The sequence below is a fragment of the Apium graveolens genome, chromosome 7 (assembly GCF_009905375.1).
Source record: "Apium graveolens cultivar Ventura chromosome 7, ASM990537v1, whole genome shotgun sequence".
In the NCBI taxonomy this organism is placed as follows: domain Eukaryota; kingdom Viridiplantae; phylum Streptophyta; class Magnoliopsida; order Apiales; family Apiaceae; genus Apium; species Apium graveolens.
This window is the reverse complement of record NC_133653.1, coordinates 99,468,376-99,478,167: the sequence shown is the minus strand read 5'-3', so window position 1 is coordinate 99,478,167 and position 9,792 is coordinate 99,468,376. Positions and strand designations below refer to the sequence as shown.

The 9,792-nt window shown below is 34.4% G+C and overlaps 1 protein-coding gene across 2 annotated transcripts; it reads left to right on the top strand.

Annotated features, from left to right (window-relative positions):
- Window positions 1-316: 316 nt before the first annotated feature.
- LOC141675157 (copper-transporting ATPase RAN1-like) lies at window positions 317-8,651 on the top strand. Of its 2 annotated transcripts, XM_074481874.1 has the most exons (10): window positions 317-785; window positions 1,677-2,291; window positions 3,014-3,443; window positions 3,807-4,132; window positions 5,811-5,869; window positions 5,970-6,312; window positions 6,479-6,676; window positions 6,833-7,090; window positions 7,907-8,299; window positions 8,379-8,651. In XM_074481874.1, exons 1-10 carry the CDS (start codon window positions 486-488, stop codon window positions 8,388-8,390), a joined length of 2,934 nt encoding a protein of 977 aa, XP_074337975.1. In that variant the 5' UTR covers window positions 317-485; the 3' UTR covers window positions 8,391-8,651. The 2 variants fall into 2 exon arrangements, with proteins under 2 accessions (XP_074337975.1, XP_074337973.1); XM_074481872.1 differs by having other exon boundaries at window positions 318-785; window positions 7,907-8,651.
- The last annotated feature ends 1,141 nt before the right edge of the window (window positions 8,652-9,792 follow it).

The window sequence follows — 9,792 nt, the reverse complement described above, 5'->3', positions numbered from 1 at the left end:
TTTCTTAGTAATAATTTATTTTCTTTTAAAAACTGATTATTTAATTCTAATCAATTGAACATGACACTAATTAAAACACCTCTATATTAAAATTAAAACATTAAACCTTTCAAAAAAAATAAAACATTAAAATCTTTTTATTATACAATTTCTGATTTTAAATTTTCATTTTTCAAGATTTGACATTTGAAACATTTTTTTCATTATGGTATATTTTCATTATATTATCTTGGGCCATCCGCTATTTAATTTTTAAGATATGATTTGTAGTGAGTATACAATCATCCCTCACTTCCTTTAATAACCAAAATTTCGTTGTCTCCACTCTTTCTAAAATCTAAAATCTCTCTCTCTCTCTCTCTCTCTCTTATAAATCTCTCCTCTCGTTCATATGTATAATTAGTGCATATACACTATACATACAGCGATATTTATAATTTATACACGCCTCCCTCCCGTTGAATTGTCGTCTCCGGTGCTTTTCGATGGCGCCAATTCACAAAAACATGATCCAATTGACCGGCGCCGATCGAAACTCGCCGGACGGCGACGAGCTCGAAGACGTCCGACTCCTCGATTCATACGAGGACGCCGATGAACAAGCTGATAATTACAATAATTTATCGAATCAAAAGAGAATTCAGGTGAGAATCACCGGGATGACTTGTTCGGCGTGTTCTAATTCCGTTGAAGGAGCTTTGAAGAGCTTAAACGGCGTCGTTAAGGCTTCGGTTTCGCTGCTTCAGAATAAAGCTGATGTAGTTTTCGATTCGGGTTCGGTCAACGTTAGTCTACTTTCCTTCTTCCTGTTCTTTAAATTTTGTTGTATGCATAGCTGTTGTGTCTATATTCGTATGTAATTGTCATGTTGATCAATGATTAAGCTCAATTTAAACTGTGATTTAACCTAAATTTTGTTTAGATATATTCCGTTATAAAGGGTAATTAATACTAATTTTGAATTCTGTGATATGTATGCTGTTGCTATATCTAATTGTAATGTTGATCGTGCTTGTTAGATATGTTAACTTGTGCTTATGTAACGTATGTAAATACTAAAAGTAGTCAAGCTTGTTGAGCCTTGTGTTTTATGTGTTTTTATCAGTTTATATATATGTTTTTTTTCTTGAGAACATTAATTAGTTTTCTAGATAAATAATGATGTTTATGATTGTATATATTCGTATTTTAATGCGATTTTGATCATGATTTGTGAACTTAAAGTTAGCGGATACAGTAAATATACTCTTATTAACTGGGTGCATAGCCTTTAAACATTGATGATGTATGCGTGCGCAGAAAGTCTAGTAGTATTGTTCAAGGTATTTTTAGCTTTCCTTGATTTTGTAAATGAAATAAGTTTATTGTTGTTATCTATATTTGTTGTTCATATAACTAAATATTTAAGTACAGTTTATATACTTGTCTGTCAGCTTGAGCTGATAATGATTTCAAACTTGCATTTATCTAAGCAAATTTGCCAAGTTGTTAAGCGTGTATGTGTTGCTACATAGGAGTTAGTATTAGCATGTAAACTTTGATAATTTATCCAGTCTGTTCTGGAAGCTAACTAATATGTTGGAGCAGAAAAGGGTCGGAAAATACATAGGGATGTAGATGAGGTCTATTGTATGCTGATTCACCGTTATTTATTTACATCTATAATCTTTGTACAGGATGACGACATAAAGAATGCAATTGAAGATGCTGGTTTTGACGCTGAGATTGTACCGGAAGCCAGTTCATTTGAAAAAAGTTCAAGCGGAACATTAGTGGGACAGTTTTCGATTGGAGGTATGACATGTGCAGCATGTGTAAATTCTGTTGAAGGCATTCTGAGAAAACTCCCTGGTGTAAAAAGAGCAGTTGTTGCATTGGCTACATCTTTAGGAGAGGTAGAGTATGATCCTAATGTAATTACCAAGGATGAAATAGTGGAAGCAATCGAAGATGCTGGTTTTGAAGGTTCTCTTGTACAGAGCAGTCAGCAGGATAAAATCATGTTAGACGTGATTGGTGTGCGGAGTAAAATGGATGTACAGCTTTTAGAAGGAATTCTGTGCAATTTGAAGGGAGTGAGACAATTTTATTATAACACCACATCAAAAGAATTAGAAGTTTTATTTGATCCCCTGGTTCTTAGTTCAAGAGCATTAGTCGATGGGATTGAAGAAGAAAGCTCTGGAAATATTAAGCTACATGTCAAAAACCCTTATACAAGAATGACTTCCAAGGATCTTGAAGAATCTTCTAACATGTTTCGTCTGTTTATGACTAGTCTCTTTCTCAGTGTAAGTATATACCAATCCCATGGAACCGGATTAAAGTACAAGTACATTATTAGCTTTCTTTGTCTTTTCAGTAAAGTGATTACTATAGTGTCTTCATTTCTTATTAGAATAGGAGTTATACAGTACTTATAAATGTACAGAAGCAAAGAGGTAATAAAATTCTATCAAAATGGAGTCTCTTCATGTGTCATTTAATATGACGACATGTTAGGTTGTACGTACAAACACAACTAGAAGTGAAAAATGGCAGAATGATTGTGTTTTTCCTTTTTGTAATAAAAAGAGGCAATATCATTGATTTAAGCAAGGATTCGAAAACTGAAGTATTATGTTTTCACAGTTAACAGAATAAATAGTTTGTATTCTATAATATATGTAACAAATAAATGAAATATATTTGGCAAGGCCTATAAGAAAAACAAGAAAAATTATGTCGCATATATTATTTAAAGCCATTTAATTATGAATGTCTATTTAGTAATATAAAGGCTTGTCTTCCTTTGTAGAAGATATGACCACATTTCTGCCCATATTTATGTATTGTGTTCTGAAAGGTATTTTTGTTTAATCATAAATATAATGAAGTCCTGATATTATGAATATATCCAGTAAATTTAACCAACTATAATTCTTCTACAAACAGATATGGTTCGCACACATTTCTCATTGTTTCTTCTTAATTTTATGAATAACTCAGTTTTAACTCCACTTACTGTCACCAGATTCCTCTCTTTCTCATGCGAGTTGTCTGTCCAAGCATTCCTCTTCTGTATGCATTGTTGCTTCGGCAATGTGGACCTTTCATGATGGGTGATTGGTTGAAGTGGGCATTAGTGTCCGTTGTGCAATTTGTTATTGGGAAGCGTTTCTATCTTGCAGCTTGGAGAGCCCTTAAAAATGGTTCAACGAACATGGATGTTCTGGTAGCGTTGGGAACTTCTGCTTCTTACTTATATTCTGTCTGTGCGCTGCTATATGGTGCAGTAACTGGATTCTGGTCTCCTACATACTTTGAAACAAGTGCAATGTTGATAACATTTGTATTGCTGGGGAAGTACCTAGAGACTCTTGCTAAAGGAAAAACATCAGATGCTATAAAGAAGTTGGTGGAACTAGCACCGGCAACAGCAGTGCTTCTTCTCAAAGACAAGGGTATGGTGCTTTTGACCTTTTAAAAAAAAATTGAAACGTGGATTAGTTTATTTTGAGTTATATTATTTTTTTAAAGTTGAGCTTCTTAGCTGTTCCTATAAGCTCTACTCAATTCCTGAAATCGAGAAAAGAAAATAAAAAGAAAACATTAAGCAAAGGGCCAAGCGCGTTGCCACTTTGGTTATCCTTTTGTTTAATATCAAGAGGTTAAACTTTAAGTGCGTGCGAGTCAATGTTAGTAAAGTGATGTATGACAAACAATTGATAATTTATTAGCAGAGTTACTTGCTTTTCCGAATAATTCCATCCATACATTATAAAGCCCAGATCATATGATTGTAATTTTTCCTCCTGGATTTTTAGGTGGCAAAATAATTGGAGAAAAGGAAATAGATGCTCTGCTGATTCATCCTGGTGATGTCCTAAAAGTTATTCCTGGAACTAAGATTCCTGTGGATGGCGTGGTTGTTTGGGGTACAAGCTACGTCAATGAAAGTATGGTTACTGGTGAAGCTATATCAGTTTCCAAGGAGGTCAATTGTTCAGTTATTGGTGGTACCATAAATTTACATGGCTCTCTTCATGTAAAGGCTACCAGAGTAGGGTCAGACACAGTTTTAAGCCAAATAGTGTCCATGGTTGAGACAGCACAAATGTCCAAAGCTCCTATCCAGAAATTTGCAGATTATGTAAGTATCAATGGTTAGAATTATAATCAGTTGTGAATTTTCATTCTTAGTAATTTCGAATTTGTTGTTGAAGTTCTGTCCTTAGGCACTTAATTCGCTGGTTACTAGTCTTGAAATTGTTTTAACTTTCAGTTAATCTTAATTTTTGTGGTACTTTGTTGGTAATTGATATATTTTGCAAGTGCTTGTTGATTAAATACGCTTTCACTTACTAAAACAAATGTAAGACAAGTAACAGGTAACAATTTTTTTAAGTAGTTACCTAGTGAAATAAAATGCTGATTGAGCAATTGACTGTTTTGTTGATTTCCTTTCCCAAGATTCCCGACGCAAACCTTTTGTAGGCGACACCAACAAAGTTTCCAGAATTCCATAGCATGGTATTTATTGGTTGAATTTAGGACAGTGATTGCAATTTGTATCCTTCCGGATGGATTTAGCAGTATTTGAAAAGTAAAAAGCGAGAGACAGATATTTCTGAAAAGTGTAAGCAAAACAAGAACTGTGATTTGAGAAATTCGAAAGTTAATAAAAAATAAATTACATTTGCAGGAATTTAGAATTTTGTATAGGAGAAATAAATTCGAGATAAAAACATAATGGCATCCCATACTAGTTACAGGGATATGGTTTCATTAACTCTCTATTTTGAGTAGCTTTATCTATGTGCTCTGATGCAAGTTACAAGGTTAGGTGTTTAGGGAAAATTACAGTTACCCACTTTTACTTTATTACAACTTTACAACCTTATTGATATAAGAGAATTATAATATTAACTGTTGTTCACTCTGAAAGCATGTTGATTACATTTGATGAAATTATATTGTAATATAGAGGAAACTTTATGTAAGTATTTAAAATTTTTCTAATAAGTTATAATTTGTCCCATGATTAACAGAACTGAGCCAAAAATATGACACTAAAAAGTATAAACTGGATAATAAGTGCAAACATATTAATAAAAATCTCTATCTGGATATTTCATAATTTACCATCCTGAACACTTTTCAGGAGTGCCCTTTGCCTATCTTACCAAGTTTTTGGTTAAATATTGAGAGAACTTTGGCGGTTCATGTCGTGATGTCCCATGACAGATTAATAGGAAGCTTGTTTTAAATATTATAGATATGGCAAAAATGAATCTTACATTTTAAAACCAATTTTCTCTTTCCTGCCTTGTACATTTGGAGACAGAACTCTGTGCTAAGCTGGTTTGTAATTCATTATCTATAATAAGTAATGGATGTTGAACTTAAGCTAAAACTTGTCATGATTAACATGCATTGTTAATAATCGTTTTTTCTGCTGCCTAATAAATCTAGAAAAAATAAAAATGGTGTCTAACCTTTGCACTTTAGGAATATGTATAAGCCAAGTAGTACTGAAGTGTTCTATTTGTGTATATTTGGACCCCTCTCTATATATTGGATAGACTGCCCAATATAAAAATAACTAATTCCATATATATACTCATCATTATTCATTAGTCATGCAGTATGAAATCCGGCCTATATAGAATTACCCTAAGGTGTGTACTATTGGCTTGATGATTTCTGACGATAACATGGATTAGCAGTTATAGTCTGTAGTTTTTTTTTGTGTTTTCCAGAATGTGTTACTTTGTTGGTACAAGATAATTCAAGTATGATCCTCATTATTGTATCTGTATTACTTGCAGGTCGCAAGCATTTTTGTTCCTACAGTTATTGTTTTTTCGATGTTGACATTTGCTGGGTGGTAAGTTGATTATATTTAAAACTTAAATTAGTCGTCTAGATAACTGATACTATTCATCAAAAATTCTAATAGTCTTACATTTTAATATATCATTTTTTAGGTATATTGGTGGAGTTCTTGGTTCTTATCCAGAAGAATGGCTTCCTGAAAATGGAAATCACTTTGTTTTCGCTCTCATGTTTGCAATATCTGTTGTAGTGATTGCATGTCCATGTGCACTTGGCTTGGCTACCCCAACAGCTGTCATGGTTGCAACAGGGGTTGGAGCTAATAATGGAGTGCTAATTAAAGGCGGAGATGCATTGGAGAGAGCTCAGATGGTAAATTATGTTGTATTTGATAAAACAGGCACTTTAACCCAAGGAAAGGCTACGGTTACAACAGCAAAAGTTTTCACGGAAATGCAGCGTGGAGAATTTCTTACGTTGGTAGCATCAGCTGAGGTATGGTTCAATCTCAAACTTTTCTGTGACAAACTATAAAGTATGTCACAGATGCTAAACATGAAGTGGAAAAAGGTCATGTCATGCATTGGGCCGTCCTTGTTTAGTGTGTATTATAAATGTAAAATATTATAAAACTTAATAATTCTTCTTTTCTTTGTTTTAGGCTAGTAGTGAACATCCTTTGGCTAAAGCTATATTGGAGTATGCACGCCATTTCCACTTTTTTGACCCTTCTACTACCTCTGATATCAAATACCCTGAAAAAGAGCCCAAGTACTCTGGATGGCTTCTTGATGCATCAGAGTTCTGTGCTTTGCCTGGAAGAGGCATCCAGTGCATTATTAATGAAAAGCAAGTTTTGGTAAGTTTCTGACACTTAGTTTGCATATTTATGTTTTATAACAATAAAGAAACATAAATTTTATAAAACATAAATAAGCAGAAGAATGTTCTCATGTCAAACGTAATTCATGAGTATTGGTTTTTTGCTTTCAACTAAATCATGTGTATTCAACAGGTTGGTAATCGTAGTTTGCTTACAGAAAGCGGAGTTATCATTCCAACTGATGCGGAGGAATTTGTGGTAGAACTAGAAGAAAGTGCCAAGACAGGCATACTTGTGGCATATGGTTCGGTCTTTATTGGTGTCTTGGGTGTAGCGGATCCACTTAAGAGAGAAGCTGCTGTAGTTGTGGAGGGCCTGTTGAAAATGGGTGTCAGACCTGTCATGGTTACAGGGGATAACTGGAGGACAGCTCAAGCTGTTGCTAAAGAGGTGAGAACATGTCAGGGTTAAATACATTCACAAGATTTAAATGTATATTTTGTCACTTTCACTTTGTTTAACAAATGGTGGTACTAATGCCCCCTCTATATGTCAAACCCCTCTGGTTCTATGTTTAGGGCAGGGAATTGTCTGTGAAAATTGCCATTATAATGCTTTAGTAAATACCGAGGAATTTGCTGTTAGAGTTGACTTCAGGTACACCATTTTATAAGGGAGAATATTAACTTTTGGTAGGACTGCATGGAACTACTTTTGGACAAGTGAAAGCCAACAGCTAGATCAGAAAGTGGAATTCTAGTAAACTATAAATATAAAAAAAGGATGAGCAAGCCAACCTTACTTTTGAGATTGATACGCCTAATTTTTTTGGCAGTAGGTAGCTAATAAAGATTATAGTTTGATTTATTAATGTGAACATGTAGTCAGTCACATGTATCTGTTGAGTCTCGAAATCCCATTTATGGGTTAAAGAGTTGAACACCGGAGCCCATCTTTGGAGCATTAGTCCTCCCGCTGGCCTAAGCTTTGATACCATGTTGAGTAACCAGCTCATCTAAAACCTTAAGGTGTTAGAGCAAGACCCCAATAGGATCATATAGTTAACAGTATCTCAATTTGATTTTGAGCATCTTTCGCAGGATAAATATAAATTACAAGTGCAATGAGTTATAAATTAAATTTGCAACAATTCTTACTTTGCCGATCCACTTAATATTGAGTGATGATTGCTAAGACAATGGCAGCAGCTATTCTGGTTACATCACGTAAAAATGTAACAAATATTAATGTACACTTCCCATGCAGGTTGGCATTCATGATGTAAGGGCGGGGGTAATGCCAGCCGAGAAAGCTGATGTCATCCGTTCATTTCAGAAAAATGGAAGCATAGTTGCTATGGTAGGTGATGGTATCAATGATTCACCGGCTCTAGCTGCTGCTGATGTTGGTATGGCTATTGGAGCGGGAACAGATATTGCAATTGAGGCTGCCGATTACGTGTTGATGAAGAGTAACTTGGAAGATGTTATAACAGCCATCGATCTCTCAAGAAAGACGTTTTCACGTATCAGATTGAATTACGTATTTGCTATGGCTTACAATCTCATTGCCCTCCCTATTGCTGCTGGTGTATTCTTTCCACTCGTAAAGCTCAAATTGCCACCATGGGCAGCCGGTGCTTGTATGGCTATGTCATCTGTAAGTGTTGTGTGCTCTTCTTTGCTTCTTAGGAGATATAGAAAACCCAGACTCACAGATATTCTGGAAATAACTGTAGAAACTTAGCTAGGGAATTCAGAAAATAAGCCGAAACAGAAGAATCAAAATCAATCTACGAGGTGAAATTATAATGGATGTTGACTAATTCCTCCTAGTATCCAATTTTGTACCATATTCTTTTCTCCTTAGCTTCACAGCTGTAATAGGTCAATGTTGTGGTGATGTTGTAGTGTTGGTTTCAATGTAAATATAGCAAACTTGTACCAGTGCGTGGTTTGTCCTGTGCTTTGTTATTTACCTGTTATAGTAAATAAACGTAAAGCTCTCCATATTTCTCATTCCGATGCAGATGTACTTCCCTGATCCGGTTGTACGTCTCACTTAGAGTGAGAAAATCAGAACTTAATTGTACCTTGCACGTCCTGCCATATTAGCTAAAGTAAAATTATGAAAATTTACTTATATTCCCATTTTTTAATAGAATAAGTTTCTCTCCTGCAACCTTTTCTTCTTGTGCTGGGAAATGTCTCAAATTACCACGGTTAATGGTAATTAGTTTTGTACGTGTACTTCTTCCGGTTCAATAAATTCAATTAGTTCTAGTACAGTTTACACGGTGTTCATTAAATCTGTTCCGTAATGTATACAATGCAAAGTGAGATTTCAGGAACAGAGCAAATTTCAATGGATAGTATTGGTAGAAATGATGGGGAAAATGGAGAGAGTTTAAATATGGTTGGCAATTAAGGGCAGGAAAAAGAAGATATAATGAATTGTAATAAAATTTTAGGAAATATAATAAACGAAATAATAAACGGAATTTCAAATCCACATTAACGTTGATGCACAATTTGTGAGTTGGGACATGGCTTGGGAAGCTTCAGCTGCTGTTTTTCTTTTTATGCGCTCGAAAGGGAAGAAAAAAGCATTCAATCTCGTGTGTATATATATATAGGCATATAGGTGCAATAGATATTAATACCGATAATAGTCCAGAAAAGCATATGACTGCGTTGGTCAGGTTAAAGCCACAACATAAAGTTGCAATTACAAAGGCTATTGGATTACAAATTAAGGACTAGTTGCCGGTTGTATGGCTTTCTGTTTTGTTAGTTTGTTAGACTTGTTTGACTATAAATACTCAAGGACACTCTATATCAAAATAATTGAATTGAAATACATTTCACTTTCTTCTTCACCACTACGTCTCCATAACTAACTTCTCTTATATTCATAGCTGTAAGTTTACAATCTAATATGGTATCAGAGCTAGACATGACTGATTATGATTTGATAGATACTACGTATTCTTCGTCTTCTTCATTACTTGTTTTGGATTGTTACAACATCTACAATTTCCATTGATGAATTTTTAAAACCCTAATTTTCAGGTTTTCTCGTTCTTTTTATCAATTTTCACGAGTTTTCATTCTCTAAATCTTCGATTCATAGTTTTAGGCTGTGTTTGGTAT

Coding starts and splice junctions, on each gene's coding strand:
- LOC141675157 (XM_074481872.1), top strand. CDS start 486: ATGGCGCCAATTCACAAAAACATGATCCAATTGACCGGCGCCGATCGA. Junction 2,292..3,013: donor TGACTAGTCTCTTTCTCAGT/GTAAGTATATAC, acceptor TACTGTCACCAG/ATTCCTCTCTTTCTCATGCG. Junction 3,444..3,806: donor GCTTCTTCTCAAAGACAAGG/GTATGGTGCTTT, acceptor CTGGATTTTTAG/GTGGCAAAATAATTGGAGAA.